Below are 22,932 nucleotides of genomic sequence, written 5' to 3' on the forward strand. Positions count from 1 at the left end.
TGAACCCACTTGGGATTTCTCTCTCCCTCTTCTCTCTGCCCCTTCCCTCACTTGCATGCACTCTCTCTCAAAAAATAAATATTTAAAAAAAAGAACCTTAAATACATTTGCCAATTTTACCTGGTCAATAAGGGGTCTCCTGTAAGGATTACTTTCCAGCAGCACACTACCCCATAATTCTGGATCCTTTCGGCGTACCAAATAGCGGGAAAGACTTTTGAAGAGGGAATTCTCATTGCAAACCTAAGCAAGATATTAACGGGTTAGTTTTAAGGTAAAAAGTAAAGACTTCTTATAGACTACTTTAAAGGTTATTTCCTTTATATACATACACACTTTTTATTGTTTCATTGTGAAAAAATCCATTACTTTTACATATAAACCTGAATAAGTCACAACCAAGTTGTTATTAAAATTCAATATGTAATCCTATACTAAAAGGAAAAAAATGTTATAAAATGTCACTGACTGGGTCAATGACAAAACTAGACTAAAACAGGTATTAAAGTATTCTATCAGTGTCAAAATAACTAAAGTTGGTATCTACAGTGTGGTTATGAAACAGAATTCCTTACTCTTAGGATTATACACTGAAGAGGTATGCAACTTACTCTCCTATGTGCACACATATACATATGTATGGTGTGTATGTGTGTTTATGTATGAGACAATGTATGAAACACAGTGAGAAAACTACTGGATTAAAATGTTAATAAGTGAAGATAGACTTAATTTGTTATTTTGGCCACTTTAAATTCACAATTATTGTCAAATAAAGTTTTTTAAAAGAGCACTCATCTACAAGAAATGCTCTGTATTACCTAAAGCCACTGTTAAACTCAAAATTCACTAATTTAACATTATGCAACAGGTTTTAAAAAATGCAGCCTTCTCTCTGTACACATTCAGCTATTAGTACTCACATTAATAAGTTCCAGATCACACTGGCCACGTTCATAAGCAACACAAGCCAAATGTGGATCTCTCTTCTCACAATACTTTCCAACAACACGACTGTCATAATAAGGATTTTCACGAAGAAATCTCTCTGGGTTGTTATTACTGTCTATGTAGATTTTGGCTAATGCGTTGTGAGTAGCAGGCTCCTCACAGCCCTCATGAATTCTGGCCTCTAGCCAAGGCAGAAGCAGTTTCAATCTAGTATTAAAAAAAAAACACACACACATACACACACACATACACACAAAACCACACATGCTGTATTATAAAAAAACAAAAAACACACAACTCTTGACATGCTAAATACAGAAGGACCTTATATGGTATATAATGTTTTCCCATAAATGATTTTGAATTCTCAAAAATTCCAACCAACTGGGAAATTAAGATTCAGAGATGATTAAATGATTTGCCCATTACACAGAAGATAGCCTTAGAGTCTCCTAGACCTATCTGCCACATTATCTAGATAGAATATAGAAAGAAGAGATTTACAGATTCATGTTGTTCTTTCTTATACTGGACAAAATATCTACATATTTGGAAGAAGAGTATGTGGTATGAGAAAAAAGGCCAGACTACCTAAGGTTTCTTATAATTTTAACACAATTAACAGACATTACCTATAGCCACAGGGGTCAGTATCCTAAATACACAATGGGAAAAAAATCTGGTAGCATTAGAAACTCTAGGTTTAAAAAAAAAAAAAAGAAAAAAAAAAGAAACTCTAGGTTTAATAATACTGCCAGTCATATGATCACTCCACCAAGTATCATGGTTTCACTACACTGTAGCTTACGTTTCAATGGTCCTGATGACTAACACTCTTTTGACCATGGTTAAGTATTACAAGCACCCAGAGGAAAAACAGTAGGCCATATTTTGGCTACCAAATTCATGTAGTTATTTTGAATACACTCCCATTAGGGTAAAGACACAACTTTTGTATTAAGGCAAAAATTCAAGATCCTATAAACACATGCAATCCAAGCAGATATGCCATGGCAATCAAAAGAATATAGATTAGCTAAGGCACACTTAGACTAGAGACTCAGGTGTGAATCTAGTTTATCACAATATAACTTGTAACTTAAAGACCAAATTGTCTAGCTGTAACTATCTGGCTATTGGCTTAGAATACACAACAAACAAGATTGTTTTCAGGTATTAAGATTTAAGAGTCAACTGAAACCTCCTTCTAATTATTAAACTGTTATGACCTATAATCAGTTCAAATTAGGCTCAAGCTTTTAAAATCAGTATTCTAGATCTCCATTGTACTTAAGTACAGAATTTTTCTATGTTTGTAATATTCAAATACAAATTCTATGAATACCATTATTAGGACACCTATACCAACCCCGGTTAAAATTAAATCCCATAGGGTTTCTCGTTATCTTTCAAAGCCAGAGTAATTTCCCACTATTATACCAACCCGCCAATCTCATTTACACTATCCACACTTTCTAAACATACTAGTTCATCAAAATGTCCCAGCTAAAAAAAAAGACTTCATGGTACAATAAATTTTTAGAAAAAAATTTTAGAAATTTCCTCTATTGGAAATTCAGAATTCATATTATCACATTAAGGTTCAAATTAAAAATCAGTTTAACCCCAGAGTGATGCAGGGACCCTTTTCTCTCATTATACTTGAGAAAAATTAATCAGAGAAGATCAGTTACTAAAATAGTGGTACTGTAACTAAGTAAAAAGAGGCTTTTACATAGTTTACATTAAAAACAGTCAAATCACACAGCCGTAATTAAAAACATGCAAATAATGTCTATATGACAAAGCTGTAATGTTTTAGAAAACAGATTTCTTTCAGCACCTACAGCTAACTTATCACTTCTAAATTAGATGTCTCCAGGGAATCATGATCCACATTTTGTTAAACAGCTTTTAGGCAAATGGCATGTTGTATTTTTATCCATTACCAAGCTAAGAGAGACTGATTTATCCCAGTTATATAGGTCAAAATGGTACCACACCTGTTTCTTTTTTCAACCTCAGCTACAAGCTCATCAGTAGAGAATTGACCTCTTACAACAAGAATCAAATTTTTAATGACATCTTCAGAGCAATCAACATCAAGCAATCCTCCAATAACCACAGGAAGTCGACTCGGATTCACCTATGGTTAAAAAAAAAATGTCGTTATCTTTAATAAGCAAAGAAAGCGTAAAGAAGTTTTAAAAAAATTAAACTCATTTCCCTTTTTTAGCTCAGTTTTAAAATTCAGTAATAAACCGAGAGTTTAAATTTGCAAGTAGACAGGAAAAGTTAGCAGGAAGTGTGGCTTGGTTAAATAATTACCTCAGCATCGCTCCACATAAATTAAGTAAGTCCAAAGAAGCTACAGTCACAGAATGTGTACAGAAGACTAATTTAAAGGCCTCCATTAGAGCAGAACTGCCTTTCGATTTCTGGAGTTAGAAGGTAAAGTTTCTAAGATCAGTATTTAAGATGGTTTTACTGTGCTTTCAAAGTCTACAGCTTCCACACAAACACCTCAGGGGTTAGGTCACCAAGTAAGTTGTGTGTAGGTGTCACCCAACTTTTTCATCTATAGCAGTTTGTTCTGGTTTACATACTTATACCTGAATGTAAAATTCTAATCTAAATAAGGATTCCCCTTTTCCTGAAGGGGAAAAAAAAACGTTGAAAGCCACTGTAGCAGACCACTCCCATTATGTACAGAGTTTCAGAAAGATATGAAGATTTCCATAGTGTGAGAAGTACAATCTACAATATGGTACTTTTAAGTATTACTTACCTTCTGTACGTATATCTCTATATACTTTTGAAGATTATTTCTATATAAATAGAGCACCAAATCATGAACAAAGTCAAACCGATCACACACAATGATAAGTGGTAATTGATCTGTTAGCTTCGCTTCCTGAAAAAAGAACAACAAAAAAAAGCCATAATTGTCTCCTTCTGTGAGCTTTTGAATTTATGTAAAATAGGGGAATCTATTCTACACTGGTGGGAGAGGCTCACATAAAGGTCCTTTCCACATATACCATTTACCAAAAAAAGTAACAAATTAAGATTTGTGAGCCACCAGTGGCATTCAGGATAGAAAACCATCACACTGGGGACTTTAACAGTAACATTTCAACTGAATTGAGTGTTGATTTAAGAATTACAGTCACATTGTCAAAATGGCAAAAATGGCTCATAGTTGTTTCAAACTAATGATTTTTTACCCCTCCCAAATTCCAATCTATATGGCTAGCCCCTAACACTATTACGATAAAGCCTACAAGGAGCAGCATAATGGTGACAGCCACGAATATACCACATGCTGCTGTGGTAAGAAAAAGGTTAAAAAAAGAAAAAAGCACATAAAGAAAAGACATCTTTAAATTACCAGTTGCTTTTACCATTACAAATACCAAGCTATAATCCTACTTACAGATTTACACAGATGTTACAGACAGGTAGATAAGACCTACACTGGGCATTTACCTGATACATGTCCTGTTACATTCCAGAGACATAAGGTACAGCACAAAAAACAACAGTTTCCATCAGGAATTCATTTATACAAAGTAAAACATTCCTCAATAAATGATTCCTCTATGACAATCTACTAAGCAAGGAGAACTAAGCAGGATAGGACTTTCCCCAATGGACAGCCACTAAGAACATTTGCAATGTTACAAAAAAATGGTTCCTAAGTTTAGCACATATCACTCATCCAATTATTAGTAACTGAAAATTAGCCTATGAAGTGATCAGGGTGTAACACCAAACTAAATCTAGGAGTCAGGAGAAATCCTGGAATAAAAAAATCAAAATGGCTGTAAATCTGAAGTGGAAGTCCAGCTGCAGATTTTTCACATTAAGGAAAGTCTAAAGCATGTGTTGTTATTTATTTAGCACCATGGAAACTCTCTACTAATAGCTGCTAGAATCATTTCTAGACAAAATGCTGGATCTACCTATCCAAAAGATTTCAGTTGGCCAAGTTCTTCCTACTAAATGAACATCAAAAAGTGGATCAACACACTAGTCCTCTTTACTCTCTTTAATAACCACATAAAGTATTATAGACTTTATTTTACCACTTAGGAAATACACTTGGAAGTATGTAAGATTACTTAGATGTTCTATTCTCATGCATGAGTGTTTAAAATTTCTGCTGGCAAAGACAATTTAAGATTGAAAAAGTAGATAAAAACTAGTATTTTTTTGATTGCCTAAATTTGCAATCTTATTTTTTCTCCTTTTTATCCTTTTAATCCTTTATCCTATCCATGATAGGATATCCTTTTATCCTATCATGTATGATTTCATACATGACAGTGATGCTATTAATATTTTTAATTATTTACTAAAATAAAAGGCTACCCATTAGCAATTATGATTAAAGATTTTAAGATCAAAACTGAAATTATATAAACACATTCAGAGGTTTTTTTAAACATTAAGTTATTCACTTAACTAATATTTACTGAGTACCTCCATACCAGACACTGTTCTTATGCACTGCAGCATTCCCTCAAGGAACTTATGTTCTAGGGGGGGAAAAACAATGTCTTACAGTGTTAAATGTTCTAAAGAAAAATAAAGCAGGATATGGGGGAGGGCAGGATGGAATAGGGATAGGTTTTATTCTAAGAAGGGTAAGCTGAGACATCATCCGTTCTCATGACATTTCATCAGAAATCTGAACGAAGGTAAAAGATCCTGGTCATGAAGATTTGAAGGGGAAAAAAAAAAGTAGAAAGGGCACAAGCAAAGGTCCTGAGGCAGGAGAGGCAGGAAGGTGCAGGAATAACAAGCAGGCAAGTATGGTTTAAGTACAACCAGAAAAGAAAAAGGATAAAAAATAAGATCAAAGGCAGCAGGAAGCACATCATGGGTCTGAAGAACAGTTCCATGCTTTCTACAGACAGCCACAGTTCCACAGGGTTAATGCGTGAGTCAGATGATGCTAATGATATCATTTCATCCTGGCTCACAAGCTACTTTAAAGAGAAGTCATAATCTACCAATCTCTGTATTCCTGGTGGCTAACATGGAATTGGCACTTCAATGTTCAAGATTACTTTTCTTACCACAGTTTACTTATACCACCAATTCTCATATACCTAACACCTCCAAACTGAAGTTTAATGACAGTGATGATGAGATGCAGCATTGTAGCTACGCTATACAGGTCAATAAAGTGAGTAAAGGGCCTAGTATGTTCATTCTTACCACTGAGGTGAAAGGTTGAAAACAACAGTAGCATCTTAGTACTGAGCTTCCATCTCAGACTGAAGATAAGACACGAGGTTTACATCTAACTTAGGCTGAAATTAAAATTCCTTCACAAAGTCAGGAATAACTTAAAACCAAAAAGAAAACCTGCCTGATAGAAAGAGAGCATATGTAGGCTGATTCTACCTTATTTTCAGGCCCACCAATACAGTATATTAACAAGAGTTATCACTTGAACACCTATGGCATACAAGGTACTTGACTTGATCAACACAGCTTCTGGTTGGAGAAACCAAGACTAAGGCATACTAGTTAATTTGCCTGAGATAACAGACAGATACTGAATAATAGCCAATAACAGAAATAGAATTTGAACCAGGTCTGATTAGTTTAAAAGCCCAAAATCCATATGCATTTCCCTACTCTACCAGATCTGCACCTAATTCATAGTGTGATGTATGGAAGGGGAGTCCTCTCTCATTACATCTCAGGGGGGCTAAGCAACCTATGACTGCACCATGCTAGAATCCAGAAGATCTTTTTTTTTTTCTTAAGTTTAAGATAATTAAGTGAAAAAGTTAATTTAGTCTCGTTTTGCACATAAATGACTCAAAAATACAAAACACAATTCTAAAGAAATGACAACTGAAGCTTAACAGTCAAGAGCTTCCTAACAATAAAAAAGATAGTTAAGAGTCTGGTAGTATTTTTAAAAAAAGGAAACAGTGCCAATACTCAAAGGAGGAAGTGAACTATTGTCATGGATACTCTAGTCAAGCATGAAGTATCAAATACTTCTCCTTTGGAGGGCTTTTTGACACCAGAAAGACATGGATTCAAATACATCAGACTGGCCAGGCTACTCAGAATACTCATGATGACCAAGATATTATAAAGTTATACTCTGGGGGAGTGTTTATCTTTTAATCTAAACTATGGGGCAACTTCTACATTTTAACTACTACATTACACGAAAACCTCTAAGAGTTTAGCTATTTAATCTAGAACCCAGTAGTGATTCTTCAAAGGAGCAGTTAATAAAACTATAGATTATCCAAAATAACAGTGTAGGAATAGGAAAAGCCTATGTTTTTTACTGAATTACAAAATAAACATTTTGGTTTTAGTTTCAAGGTAAAATGCTTCCAAAAGGCAGAAAATACTTAATTTTATACATAGTTTCTGGAATCATTCCATATAATTCAAATACGAAATATATAAATACATATATTTTAAAGGGGTAATCTGAGTGTTCCATAGTCTACCTGATTTTTATCGACAAATGCCAATTCTGAAGTTTTATTTTTTTCACAATGGAACTAGTGGGTATAAATAAAGTTAAGTAAACATTAAACAAATTCAGGTGCCCTTAAGTATGTTTTAAAGAGCTAAAGATCTTTTAACCATTACTCTTCACTCCAACACAAGCAGTTCTTACTTCTCTAAAACTAGTGCCACGGAGTGAGGGTTTTTTCTGTTTGATCTTACCTTCAGTTTAATGAACTATATATAATTAACACTCAGTTTCTAGAGAAAAGCTAATTTGATAAGAGGTAAACTGATGTTTCTCAGATAACAGAATGCTTTGTATATAATAGAGGCTCCTGAAAAGGACACTGAGGGCAAGCTGATCTTAATCTTCAAAAGGAGCATACATGAAATTCTAAAATGACATGGAGAATCTCCAACCACTTTTCAAAACTGAAATAAAAGAAAGGAAATTCCTTTGACATAGTGCTATTTTTTTTCTTCTTTTAAAGAGATGGTCATTCTTTTTTTCTTTTTTAAGAGCTCGTCATTCTTAGGTATTATTTACCAATTTCCCTCCCTATTTCAGAGGAAACCACAGAGTATCACATTTGGAAGAAATAATTCAGCACAAAATACAAGAATGTTAAAAATTTCCCCGTTTAGGGAAAAAAAGATATTTTCAAACTATGATGAAACCCATGTAGAACTGTTGATTGTCAATCCAACCAGAAAGTGCATTACTCAAAACCACTTACCTTGAGAAAATTCTTGACTCGCTCAGGATCATAGCAGTTGCTTTCTCTGCAGATTCTTTCTACTTCTTTGATCTGCCCAGTCTTGCAAGCTGCCTGAATATACTTAAAGTGCACATCTGGGTCCTGACTAAAGTTAACAATGGATCCCAGAAAATAAAAGAGACCTTAAAGAGACAAATAACTGAAATTAAGGATACATACACCTCTGAGAATGATAGAACTGAAAAATATTTAAGCAATTCAAAATACTATGACAATTATACCTCAGTTTAAAAAGTTATGTTGAATAAGCCCCCCCCCAAAAACTGGTTGCTCAAAACGCTCAATTAAGAATACTAATTAATCTAGTAATCAGTTCAATAAATGGACTTACACTTTAATCCCTACAGAACAATTCAATGTCTTCTAGTAGCTGAGAAATAGGGGGACAGCTACTTAGTATGAAAGTTAATAATCACACCATATTCCCTGTGAGAAATTTTAAATGTCCCCTATAGCAGGTTTTTCCTATATGTAGTTAATAGGAAAAACACAAAAGCAGTTTGAAAAGAATTTAATACAGTGCTGTCCAACAGAACATTCTGCAATGATGAAAATGTTCTAGATCTGCACTGTCCAACATGGGAGCTGCTAACCACATACAGCTATTAAGCACCTGAAATGTGGCTACTGTAACTAAAGATCTAAAATTTTAATTGTATTCAATTTTAATTACTTTATGTGGCTACACGTGGCTATTAGACACTGTACTTGAATGAACAAAATCAATTTAGTGCATAGTTAACATACAGAAAGAGAAAACTAGTAGAAATCTCTCATTCCTTCTATTGAGAACAGTTATGACAAAAAGAAGGAAAAAAAAGGTAATAAACCCAAGAGTAACTCAACAGTGATTTAGTACTTGGTACAGCAGTGATTCTCAAATGAGGTGATTTCCTTCCCAGAAGACAGACATTTGGCAATGTGTGAAGACACTTTTAGTGGCCACAACTGGTGCAGCTGATGCTACTAGCATCTACCGGGCAGAAGCCAGGGATGCTACTGAATATCCTGCATGCACATGACAACCCACCCCCGAAATAAATTATCCAGCCTAAATTAACTATAGTGCAAAGATGGAGAAAACCCACTATATAGTGACAAGTTACAAAATGTCCTTGGCTAGAAACATTTGCCACTGTAAGATTCAGACAACATAAGCATGAAATCTTATTATACCTCATCATTCGTATTTTTATTTTATACAATTCTGACAAAGCTACTACATATATTTGGGTCTTAAAATTCTGCCTTTAATTCACCTCTAAAATATCCAAGCAGACAGTCTCGTTCACTGCACATCCCCAGAACTTGGCACAAAAGAGTTGACATTTATTAAATAAAACTCAAAACTATCCCATAAAACTGATCTTGTAGAAAGAATTTCCAACAGCCCACGATTGTAACAAAACCCCCTCTTGGCTATCTTAATTTAAAACAATTCAGAAACTCTTAATTACCTTCAAAACTCTTGAAAGATTCAAAAAGTTCAATCAGAGATTGAGTTGACAGTTGTTCGTGATACTTGGAAGCCACTTGAACACAGATCTGCAGATTCTGACGAATATTGGCAGACAGCATGGCCCTGAGGCATTCTAGGGAGTCTTCTACTGATAAGGACCCAAAGTAATTCACTAACCACTAGAGGACAAAATAAACACGCAGGCAGGTAGGTAGGTAGGCAGGCAGGCAGGCAGGTAGGTAGGTAGGTAGGTAGGTAGGTAAATAAATAAATAAATAAATAAATAAATAAATAAATAAATAAATAAATAAAATAACATTGAACCTAATGGTGGAATGAAATTACTATTATTCAGTGCTACAAACAAATTTTCAATAAACCAGTTAATCATAATAGCTTCTGTTAGGTAAGACTGTAATACCTCAGGGTTAAGAAGATGGGTGTGAACAACTGCACGCTTTATGTCATATAAATCAGTGAAGTGTTCTAATGCACGCTGCAGTAGACCAGCCTTTTCACACAGCTGAGCAATATGAGCCCGGTCATAATGTGTAAACATCTGATTCCCTAGAATAGCATCTGCAACCTATAAAAACACAAATAGGACAAATTTATTTTATACCCCATTTATATTAATTCTATACCTAGATTATACATGAAGATTCAGTAGTCAATTAATAAAGGAGAGAGTACAAAGGCAACTCAGTAGCTTCAAATAACTTAATCTAAGCAGCTCTAATTAACTACTAAAACAATGTTGGAAACATGCCTAAAAAAAACAGGAAAAAACATACCTGAGGTGCATGCATAAGGTTCATCTCAAGCAACCGTGTCTGTAAAGGACCTTCAGATGGGCGATTATTCTTCAGGGCATCAAGCAAGAATGCAGTACACTGCTGAATTAGATTGTATTCCATAAAGACATCCACAATCTGGAAAAAAAAGGATTTAGAGGAAATTAACATGTTTAAAGCGTGCTCTAGGATACTGTTGACAATACATAAATGAAATCTCTTACTTTACATATAAAAAATTGCCAGACCAAATCCCAGATTTAAATATTATTTATACAATATCACTTCACAATTTAAGAATAAATTTTTGTCATCTGCAGTTATTTTTAGTTCTGATAAAAACAAAGTATTTCAAGATACTATATAATAGCACAATATAATCAAAACAATAGCTTCAAAATTGTAATGAAATATTTAAAATACAAAATATGAAGGAATCTGTGACTCCCACCTCCTCTATGCATCTCTTCCCTCATCCAACAGTAGCAACCATCCTTTGTGTTTTATTATTCCCATGTATTTTTCATATTTTTAATACATACATCTCTAAACAAGATGGTGTTTGTTTTGCACATTTTTTAAATTTTTATTTGAGAGAGAGCAAGAGCACATGTGTGTGAGCAGGGAAGAGGGACGAGAGAGGGAGAGAGAAAAAGAATCCCAAACAAGCTCTGTGCCTAGCCTGGAGCTCAATCCCAGGATTCTGGGATAAAGACCTGAGCTGAAATCAAGAGTTGAATGCTCAACCTACCGAGCCACCCAGGTGCCCCTGTTTTGCATGTTTTAAAACTGTATATAGGTGGTTATCTTCCCGTCCAGTCTTCTGCAACTTTTGTTTTTGTATTTTTTAATAAGACACTTGAGGTTTATGCATGTAGATGAACACACTCTAGTTTCTACAAATTGAAAGGTTAATAACCCATTTTTCTCCAAAGCTGTTTAAACCCAGATCCCTCCATTCCCTATTTAAGTCTTACCTTCTACAGAATGCATTTTAATGCCTTACCTGTGTGATATCAGCAAGTGGTTCTTCATCCTGAACTAACATTTGAGCAAACTGCTGTCCCTGATCTGGACTGATACGCATGACATTTCTCAGCAAAAATATCCAGTCTGGAGTATATCCAACCTACAAATAGAAAAAAAATTTGCAACTTTGATGCAAAGTTTCATGTTTATATCATTTAAAGGCTTTTTCTACAACAGAATTTTGCTAATATAGAACTACTGGTGAAAGTACAAACTCAGTTTTAACTTAACATGCTAACTGACTCTGGTTTGTTTATATTAGGCAAAGAGACACCTTGGTGGTAAACGTACCTGAATGAATAGCTATAAATTTTTATAACTGACTTAGTTTCAATGAATGACCATTTCGAAGTTTGTTCTAACAGGTAACAGGCCCCTGACATGTTAAATTCTGAGAAGCCAAGCAAGAGTGCCTCCATTTTTTTTTAAATCTTTTTTTTTTTTTTTAAAGTAATCTCTCCACCCAACATGGGGCTTGAACTCACAACCCCTCGATCAGCCCTGCATGCCTGCTTACTACGCCAGCCAGGTGCCCCAGTGTCTCCATCTCTGAATAAGCATAATTCTGTATATGAGAACTAAAACAGAATGTTTATACTTCTTCAAGTAATTCTAAATTTAAAGAAATTCACTATTAAAGTCACTGACAGTTCCTATAGGCTAATTTCTCAATGTTTTGACAAAGTTATATTGAGAATCTGTTTCATTGAACTCACTTTTTTAGCATATAAAACTATCTTCTGGACTTGACCTGTTTCTGCAAAGCACTGAATTACTTTATTTGGGACATTAGCCCTCAGGTACACACTAAGTGCCAAGGTAGGATCCACAGATTTCACAAGATCACCCAGTTCTTCAGAACATTCCAGCTGTCCAAAGGAAAAAGAGATTGTTTAGTAATCCATGAGCTATTTTATAAATGAATAGTTGATATCACTTCCACTATAAATTAAAACTAATATGACAGGCACTTAGTCAATTATCCCAGAATATATTATAAATATGCAAGCGTTGTGGTTAGTAAAGACTCTTGGTCTTGTATTCACAAGACTGTCTCAGGAGAATTCTCCACACATCCTACTTAAGGATAAAAAGGCCACCAGGACTTCATGCATAAAGATGTTACAACTACTTTGCTAGGAAGGTAAGTATTTAAAAGCAGAATCCTGTATTTCTATTAAGAATACTGTATTCACATATCAGACCCACATGGTCCCAATTTTCCAAAAATAATGCAACTTTCAATGTAATGTAACCAAATGAAAATTTAGTATTTAAAAGCCAGATGAGGCTTATCATAAGGACCCTTCTTAAAATTATGATGTAATCTGTATGTCTAAAGGATCTAAGCTCCATTATCATTTTGACTTTCGGATTGAAGGTTGTAAAGCAGGATATACAAATTTTACAAGGTCAAAGAGATAAAAACTATAGAATTTTGGGGTGGTATACAAGCAGATACCCTCCTCTGTGCTATTCAAAGCTGAGTCAGTCAGCTGCCCAATCTGGAAAACAGTTTCCCTAAGAGTTTTGCCTTATATACCAGAGTTAATTTTCTACTTTTAATAGTAATGTTAGAGAACAGCGTTATCACTGACAAGTAAGTTCTACCAGAGCCTATACCTCTTAACTGTATGTGCTAACTAATGTAGAGTTGATCAGTGTCCCTTTTACCATAAATGGATCCCATAGGACCATTCACAAAAAAGGTAATGATACACAAAAAAAGCTTTCATAAGGCTGTAGAGGTCAACTCAGTTACTTTGGTTGTTCCCATCCTCCTCCCTTATCTGAAACAACTAGGACGCATCTCAAATACTTGCTAGTGTGGCTAGTAACTATTCTTCAGCACAGACTCCTGTCCAAGCATCCCAACTCTGAAGTACTATTCTCTAGTATCCTATAAGACTGCCAGAAGCTGGGTCAAGAAACAAGGGCTAAGAATCACTAATGTAAAAATATTATCAAATACACTAAAACTGAAAGGTGTAATAACATTAAAAGTTATTCATTACTCACGAGTACTTTAAACAGTACCACCTTAGTTCTCAACAGTGGCATAAGAGAGAACAATTCAATAATGCTACTTTGTGGAAAAGGCTTTTTATGGTGGTTATGAAAGGAATAATGCCACCAATGCAACATTTAAATTTGTTAGTTGCCTTACAAGTAAGCAATAGTTCCCATAATGTGCTTTAGGAAACAGCACTATTAGATGCTCTGTGTAAGAAGAAATTAGTAAGTACTGAGTAAATATAAAAAGCATAGGGAAATCCTATAGTAAAGAAAGCTGGTCAACAACAGATTTTAAAGGTTCACATTTTTAAAAATTTCAAGAAACTAGTTAAATGTTTTCCCATATAATGCAAATTAACTTTATGTGAAATCACTTTGGGAATCTCTATCACTGCTAATTAGACAGGCCTGATGTCTTCATATCAATGATCCAACATTTTACATGTTTCCCTTGTACATCCAAACATGGTTACAAGCAGCAAATATGACAATTTTGATGATACTTGGGAAGTTTAAAAAACATATATATATATATAACATATATATGGCATTTATATGGTTAAAATTACTGTGCTTATCAAGCGTGGAATGTGAAAGACAAGAATATATTCTTATATTCAAATGAGTGTTACCCATGTTGACAAATATGAATGTATACTGAAATAGGCCTTTCTCACTACACTTTTCCTAAAGCAAAAGGATAGCAATTTGTTTCCAGGTTAGTAGTTTTAAGCACCAAGCAAGAATCCTGGATTCCATTTAAAAAACTGAAAATACCCTATCTCAACATGCCACAAAAAACGTTATTTTCAAAAGGTAGTTAAGTTTATGCATCTCATGCAATGTCTGTCCTTGTTCTATTCCTGCAAGCAGTAAATAGTGGACATTTTGGTGCAGCCTAAATGTTTTTAACTGGCTACCGTGGTATTTAATGCAATCAAAGCAAAAATATGTTAACGTAAGTTAATGTACCTTATCTTCTTTTAACCATTTCTCCAAAAGCTGTTTCCGTCCTTGCTGAAGTACAGGCCTACATAGTTCTAAGGATTCATATTTGTTTAGTTGGCCCTGGTCCAAGAGAATTCCAAAGTACTGAAGTAGAGGAGAAGTTTGACCTGGCTGGGCTGGGACACTCTGGAACCGACGGATAGTGTCTGGAGTACGAAGGATTCCCTTTAAGAAAGAGAAATGTTAAAGACTCCTCTTAATAGGTGATCCAACATCACACTAATAACTCCACGGATCTCTTAGGCCAATCTTCAAAGCATGATTTCATCTACCAAAAATAAATTTAAAATCTTCAATACACTGAATGGTAAAGATTCAGTAAATGTCCGTCACGCCTCTGGTTCAAGGTTATGAGATTATTCAGAATCAGAAATCTATCAACCCAATTACAATGCCATTGTATGAGAGAACAGCATAATCATAAACTATTTATAGCTAGCTATTGTTCTAGGTTTACATTAAGTGCAAATTTCATAATGCTGATTGATCAAGGTGTAAGGTTAATTCAGTCCAACATAATACAAAGCTGGTAAGAATAAACTCCACTAAACTTCAGACAAATCTTACTAACATGCTCTACTTAACTTTTCAAATCTTAGAAATAAAATCAGTAACTATCATTGATGAGGGCAATCAGTATTGTAACTAAGTAACTGAACATTACATCTATGTAAATCATAGCTTGCTAGATCTACATATCAGACATCTGAGTTTTAAAAAGCTAACCAAATCTAGAGGCACTGACATGTAACTCATATATGACTAAAGGAAATGCAAGCTAAAAAGGATCAGTTTTCTCTGTGGAGAACTGGTTCCACTCCTAACAGTATTAGAAACAGAACTTATTAACATTAATCCAATCGTGGCAACTTCATAGCTATTTACCTTTGGTGCGTTAGCAGCTACCTTTGCTGCCTCTGAGTAATTTCCCTGGGCAAAAAGAGCATTAAATTTCCGGGCAAAGAGTTCTTCAGCACCAGCTAAGTTATTACGTACAGCCATTCTCAGAGCCAAATCAGGATTTTGTAGGACATTGGTGATATAAGGAATTATGTTTTCTTCTTCCACGCATACTGACAGAACCTGAAATTTAAAGATTAATGAATAGCTGCAATGTTATTCATTTGGCTATCAAAGATACCAAATCTGTTTAGAGCTGTTTACTGCTGAGTCATAAGGTAATGAAACTGTGACAGTTGTTTTCTTATTGCCATAAAAATTTTTTTTAGTTTTAAAGGGAAAAAAAAAAAAAAGCCAAGACAGAGAAGACTAAAGAGTTGCTAAACAGTTGCGGATTCCTACAATTTGGCCATTCTGTAAGACAAATAACTCCCTATTTCATACTATCTTCATATTGTCCAAACAAATTGCTTTGCTACCATCCATTCATTCTTAACATGGTTAATACCAAAGGCTCCCATTTAGTTGAGCTCTGAAAGACAGCTCTCCATTTTGTTTATCAATTCTTGAGAGACACAGTCTCGACAACCTACAGGACTCTGAAAAAGCTATGAAATCTAAATGAAATCTAGGGCTCAGCTGGAAGAAGTTTAAGGTATATTCTTCTTAACTTCAGGATTTTTTTTTTTAAACAAAGATTTTCAGTAATTTTCTTTAATTACATTTACATTCCTAGAGGCCAAATTATATAACAATGAGGGGAGAGATCACTGACTCCTTAAGCACCTAATGTAATGCAAGGTATACAGCAGTTGCTTAATATATGTAGCATCAGTAAAGAGCACTTTCCATTGCTTCTATTTGGGGAACAGTTACTCATCCTAGTCCTCCTAAAATGTCACTGCCACAGAATCCTGCCCTATTTGCCTAAAATCTAAACTACTATCAATTGACATGAGAAAGGGAACCTTTCCTTCACTATGTTCATATCCATTCCTCTCCCCAACACCAAAGATGGTTATATACCTCAGCTTATAAACTACTTATATTACCCCAACAGCACTTCTAATACTACAATTTCTCATCTATTTCTTAGTCACTATTCCACATAAGGACAGGGATGTATCTTTCCTTAGCTGCATTATTAGTACCAGACAGTGTTTTGCCCAAAATAAATGCTTAATATTTGTTAAATAAATGAAAATGTGAAATTTCTGTCCCAGGACTAAGAATAAAAATACAATCTGAGAACTCAGTAACCAAACAGACAGTAACAGTGTACCTTGCCTGTTCTGTTTCCTTTTGAGAAAAATGAAGAAATTTTAACTTCCAAAATGCTTTCACTTCTATAGGTCAGATCCCCCCGCCCCACCCCCAAAGCTATGGCTATCTTGTATCTGCCCCATGTCATTCTACTACAAATTAAGACATTAAAGGAAGGAATTACTTTCTTAACAGTTTGCATTCTGGACCTGACTCTTCATGCTTAGCTCCTAGGAAAAGTAAAGATGAACAAATCTAGTTCCAACTACACTGCCTGAAACTTCCTACTAATTGCTACACCTTTATCTTCCCCAGACACCAAATCCATTAGTTTCATCTTCATCCTATGTTTAGACTATTCTAGCAGATTTCTAGCAACCAGTACTTAAGATCTACAAGGGACAGAGAAGGTTCCTCTCTACCTTCTAAAGTACCCACTCAGTTCTACCAAGTTCAGAATTTAAGCTAGATATTGGCAAAAAATCTTCTCTTGATAGCTTTTCATTTTCAAACAAATAGAAACCATGACTTCATTCTTAGGAAATATGTCCAACTGTAGTTGGCTTTGATCAAAGAGTGGAGGAAATGTCCTAAGCTTACTATAAACACTCATCTCCCTACTCAGAGCAACTGGCACACAAAATCTGTTGGGGAAGGTGATCAATAAATTCTTAAAATCAGAGTTATGAACAGCAAATATACAAGGTGAAACTCTTCCAGATACTTTAGTTTAAGCATTATCTTAAAACCATCAGCACAGTGGCAGAAATAAAAAGATCTTTGGCTTAACAACTTCATGATTATTAAATTATCACTAATCTAGTTCACCAAAAGGCCAATGCATTCTTGATTTTTCCAAGAGAGATCCATACAACTGAATAAAATGAAAGCTACTGAATTTTTAAAGTTGTTTTAGTGCCCAGACAGTGACTGGTGTAGAAATACGCCCAGACAGTGACTGGTGTAGAAATACAATTAAACAAAGAAAAGTCCCTTTCCTAATGAAGAATAGCAACTGAAGCAGTTTAACAAGTAATTGGTAATTGACGCACTGTGATATGTGCTATGAGGAGAGCTACCTAAATTCTAGGGGAATAAAGCAGGAGCACCTAACCAGGTGTGGGAAGGAGATAGGGAATGATAGGTAGAGAAAGACTCCCTTTCTCTATAATATTTGCCTCTTTACATACATACATTATTACCCTATCCACTTCTATCTGGGAAAAATACTAACTTGAAGGAAAACTAGCAAAAGGCAAGACCAATAACAGTATTGCTTTTGAAATTTTAACCATTTTTTAGAAAATAAGATACTTCCTGGTGGAACATTAAAATACTAAGAAAAGAGAAAAAGGATCACTTGGTTAGGTGCTGTGAAGAGGTCTGTTCAATGTGACAATTTCAGAACAACTAATATTTTCCCTATCTAATTGGATAACTTTCCAGGTACCCCACAATAGCTACCATAACATATCACCTTCCAACATTAAATATTTAATAATAATTAGAGTTAGGAAAAGAGATGTAAAGAGAATTCTTTTCCCAATAGTTGATTATCTGTTTTAGCAATCACAGGAACAAAAAAAAAAACCCTATTGAAAAGAAAGTATGGTGTCTGTAAAATGTGACCCAAATAATTTCTTTGTATGGAGAGTCATTTCTTTTGATAATAAAGACAGATAAACACAATCCTAAGTGGCTATATGTCAGTTTCTTTCTCTGAGACAGGATCAAAGAGAGACTTTTTATCACGTGCTTCTGTATTTTTATGTATATATTATTTTCTGACATCCAAACCACATTTGCTTTTTAGGAAAAAGAAAAGCTAACAGCAGTGTTACTTTATTGCTTAATTTAAGTTTCAAGGTTTTCTTACTTGTCCCTTTCTGTTTACTCCAATTATTCCAGCTGTGGCTTCATGAGGTGCAGTAACAAAGATTGTTTCTCCACTGATTCTATTCATGTAGATACAGGTACCAGTCTCAAGATCATAGAGGTGGATATAACCATACTTAGTAATCAAGAACACTACATCATGCTTTTCACTGATCTGTATAAAGAAAATCAACACTTCAGTAAAATCATGAATCTACAAAGAAAAAACTTAATTCCATCTCAGATATGGTAAATTCTAGAACTTTGACAAGAGGCGTATATGAAAAATCTTAAAAGTTAACGTACGTATGGTTTCTCCTTTTTATAGCACGTTAATATCCCAAGCTCTTACTGTAAACAAAGAGTATGAATAAAATGTATAAAAGAGAAAACATAATTTTGAACTTATGATAACCCAGTTTATGTATTATGTGAATGTTAAGAATATTTCTTCACAAAGTTTTACTAATAAACTTTACTATTAAATAAAGGATATTCCTCTAAGCACTATTAATATTGACTGTAAGTAGCAGTTTGGGGTTAGTTTTGTAATGAGGAGAGATTTTAAAAGTCCATTTGTTTTACTTAAAATACCTGCATTGCAACAGGAAAGTCATTTTGTGCTTCTGGAGGAAAGAAAACATCCACTGCCTTCTTTGGAAAGGGCTGATTCCCTGTAGGTGGTGTGCCAACTTCAATGATATGTAACTGTTCACAAGAAAATAAAATTGATATAAATCTAGATCATTTACCAGTTGATCGCAGCAGCTTTATTTGTAGCCCCAGACTGGAAACAACCCAAATGTCCCAAAATAGGTGAATATTAAACTATGGTACAACCATAGCATGGAATACTCCTCAGTTAAAAAAAAAAAAAAAAAAAAAGTCTCATGGACATTATGCCAAGTGAAAAAAAAAAGTGCTAATCTCAAAAGGTCACAAGCTAGACAGTTCTACTTATATAGCATTCTTGAAGTGACATATTATACAAACAGAGAGTAAATTAGTAGTTGTCAGGAGTTACAGATGTGGGGGGAGAAGGGAGCAAGTGGGTGTGACTAAAAAGGGGTTGCAGGAGGGAAGATAGTATGTATCATGAATCTACTCCTATTAAATGACACAGAATAACACAATTGTACTAACATCTGTTTCTAGTTTTTCTACTGTACTATATAGCTCTGTAAGATGTAACCAAAAACTAGGTAAAGAACATAGGCATCTCTCTGTGCTGTCCTTGTATTATTTCAAGATAAAAACTTTAAAAAGTTAAATGAATAGTTAGAGGGATCATACCTCAATCTACCTTGTATTAAGGACACAGAATGGTAATATATTACCAACAAAGGCACCTTCTCATGGGTTTCAATGATAATTTAGTATTTCCAAATAGAACTCTAACTTAAATTGTTAAATCCTTCTCTGCCTTTACATCTACTCTAACACAGATGGAAAATATACACCTAAACTGTCTCTCTAATCACATATACCTCATGGATGAGAATATTTTGGTTTAAAATATCTGATGCTGTACATCAGCCAGGCAAAAGAAAGTAAATAATCTCAGTAAAAGAGTATTATATATTTAGCTTAGTCATGTCAAGAACGGACTCAAACAAGAAAACAATATGGTTTCCAAGATATATACCATATGAAACTTGTAGGGTCTCATCCTTAATTAGGATAACTACCTATACTGAAAAGAACTGGGTCTTCCTTCAAAAGCCATGGCAGACTATAGGCTCAGGCACAGGTTTTCAGATACTAGAAAAATGACAAAGTTTTTGGACTTTTCAAAAAAAAGTCTCAGCCTTATGTCTTAAGGATAAGATCGGATTTCTAAAACTTATGTGTCTTTTTGTTAAATTGTACCAATTGAGACATAAATACCAATGTTTTCTATCCTTGTCATATTGAAAAGATGGTTGGATCATTCCTCACTTCAGGGATTCTTACTCTGAAATTTTAGGCAGAATTTTAACTCTCTGCGCGTATGTTCCCTCTCTGCTAAGAGACTATAGATTTCAAGCAATCTCGATCTTATGAGTTTCTACAGCCAGCAGTACTAACTGTGGCATCCAGAAGTGCAGTCATAGCAGTAGCTGAGTCCCCAAAGTTCTATGGCAGGGCTTTAGGCTGGGACCATGACTACTGCCCATTCTCCTTTATTCCTCATTTTTTCCAAGCTCGGGTTTAAACCTTCCTAGCTAAATGTAAATAATCCATTATCTTTTCACTAAACTTTTTATACTCTAACCAACCAGGCCTTCTTTCTGTTGTCTGTAACTAAGAATCCCAATATATAGTACTTCAATTTGTCTAGGTGATTCCAACGTACAGCCAGGGTTGAGAAGCTGACTTTGGACGATAATACTCAAATTGTAGTCCATACCCATCTAGACACCTATGGCATTTAAATTGTAGATTATGAGCTCCACTTACTGAATGAGATTATGTTTTTATTTTTTTAAAAATTTATTTTGAGAGCTTAAGTGGGAGAGTGTAAGCAGGGCAGGGGCAGAGAGAGGGAGAAAAAGAGAATCCTAAGCAGGCTCCACACTATCATTACAGAGCCTGACATAGGGCTGGATCTCACAAACTGAACCATGAGATCATGCATGACCTAAGTCAACAGTCAGACACTTAACCAACTAAGCCACACAGGTACCCCTGGACCAGACTCTCCAGATGTAAGGCAAACAAATGTACATTGCAGCAACCCTAATCACTCTTACACACAGTTAAGTTTAAAAACAAAGGCCTTTGGTAAAGGCAATAAAAATAGTGTTAAAGAGCCAATATAAATTTTTTTTAATGTTTTTATTTATTTTTGAGACAGAGAGACAGAGCATGAGCAGGGGAGGGGCAGAGAGAGAGGGAAACACAGAATCTGAAACAGGCTCCAGGCCCTGAGCTGTCAGCACAGAGCCTGACACGGGGCTTGAACTCACCGACCGTGAGATCATGACCTGAGCTAAAGTTGGATGCTTAACTGAGCCACCCAGGCGCCCCTTAAAGAGCTGATATAAAAAAGTTGTTAAACAACATTACTCATTTTAGACAAGTATCACAAGAAAACACTAATTCATTTTATTTTAGATATGTATCACTAGAAGCAGAATTTAAACAAACTAAGTCACCATAAATCTGAATAGTACAAACAAATTAACGGGGTGCTTGGGTGGCACAGCAGATTAAGCATCCGACTCCTGATTTCAGCTCAGGTCATAATCTCACAGTATGTGAGTTCGAGCCCTGAATGGGCTCTGTGCTGACGGCGTGGAGCCTGCTTGAGATTCTCCTTCTTTCTCTGCCCTTTCCCTGCTCACACTCTCTTGGTCTCTCTCAAAGTAAGTAAACTTAAAAAACAACAACAACATCAAAACAACTTTGGGGCACCTGGTTGTCTCAGTAGGTTAAGCCTCCGAGTTCAGCTCAGGCCTAGATCTTATGGTTTGTGAATGTGAACCCTGCATCAGGCTCTCTGCTGTTAGTGCAGAGCCCTCTTGGGATCATTCGTCCCCCTTTCTCTCTGCCCCTCCCCCACTCGTTCTCTCTCTCTCTCTCTCTCTCTCTCTCTCTCTCTCAAATAAAACATTTTTAAAATTTTTTTAAAAAATTCATGCACAGTCCATTAAAAAAAAAAAATTAAAAATTAACAATGAAGGGTAAGACTATTTTGAAATTAGAGGACTAATTAGTAGAGAGACAAAGATCAGTGCTCACTAACAACTTCCAAAGCCAAAACTTACCTTCCCTCCAGCTTGACCCCGTACTGCAAAACAAAATAACGTTGATTCTTCTGCATTTCCTTCCATCTTAAACTGCGCAAAACTAGCCGCGTGTCCTTCAATGGGCTGAGATACTTTCCTATCTACAGAATATAACTGCATAGCTCCCACCACACGATTTTGCTACAAAGGATCAAAGAGAATAAAGTTTGGAGACCCAACGAATCAATAACTCCCAGATTCATCAAGTGGTAAAATAATTAGAATGTTTTATATCACTTTTGGCAGGATTTATAATTCTTTATAATGTAGTCTCTCAATGTAGATTTGATACCTCTTCATTTAAAATTGGCTCCAACATTACATTAAAACAATATGAATACTTAAAATGTGCTTCATATACAACCATCTCTTTACACTATCTTAAAGAATATATATTAGAAAACTCATTCTGCAATAAATGGCCATAATAAGTTCCAAATCATTCACACAGGAACTCAATATCCACTCAAACTGCAAGTAAAACCTAAACCTAAAATCACCTGGTAAGAGTACTCTGAAAACGTATTGTCAGCATAAAGCCATTAAGCTAGCAACCTTTATTTCTTAAAAAAGAAAGTCTTTCCAAATAA

General features: G+C 35.0%; 1 protein-coding gene across 1 annotated transcript in view; it reads right to left on the reverse strand.

The window, feature by feature from the left end:
- CLTC (clathrin heavy chain) overlaps positions 1 to 22,932 on the reverse strand; it is a 65,099-nt gene that overhangs the window by 14,645 nt on the left and 27,522 nt on the right. Inside the window, exons 4-18 of the mRNA XM_047080935.1 lie at positions 22,322 to 22,483; positions 19,167 to 19,280; positions 18,574 to 18,747; positions 15,420 to 15,617; positions 14,499 to 14,699; positions 12,227 to 12,379; positions 11,488 to 11,610; positions 10,482 to 10,619; positions 10,109 to 10,273; positions 9,686 to 9,866; positions 8,187 to 8,350; positions 3,740 to 3,865; positions 2,955 to 3,097; positions 924 to 1,158; positions 121 to 243 (exon numbers count right to left, since the gene is read on the reverse strand). Of these exons, the coding sequence (XP_046936891.1) occupies positions 121 to 243; positions 924 to 1,158; positions 2,955 to 3,097; positions 3,740 to 3,865; positions 8,187 to 8,350; positions 9,686 to 9,866; positions 10,109 to 10,273; positions 10,482 to 10,619; positions 11,488 to 11,610; positions 12,227 to 12,379; positions 14,499 to 14,699; positions 15,420 to 15,617; positions 18,574 to 18,747; positions 19,167 to 19,280; positions 22,322 to 22,483 (2,400 nt within the window). The remainder of the gene's footprint in view (positions 1 to 120; positions 244 to 923; positions 1,159 to 2,954; positions 3,098 to 3,739; positions 3,866 to 8,186; positions 8,351 to 9,685; positions 9,867 to 10,108; positions 10,274 to 10,481; positions 10,620 to 11,487; positions 11,611 to 12,226; positions 12,380 to 14,498; positions 14,700 to 15,419; positions 15,618 to 18,573; positions 18,748 to 19,166; positions 19,281 to 22,321; positions 22,484 to 22,932) is intronic.

The sequence above is a fragment of the Lynx rufus genome, unplaced genomic scaffold, assembly GCF_022079265.1.
Source record: "Lynx rufus isolate CCGP_SWC_20201006 ecotype Redwood Valley unplaced genomic scaffold, mLynRuf1.p SCAF_18, whole genome shotgun sequence".
Classification (NCBI taxonomy): Eukaryota; Metazoa; Chordata; class Mammalia; order Carnivora; family Felidae; genus Lynx; species Lynx rufus.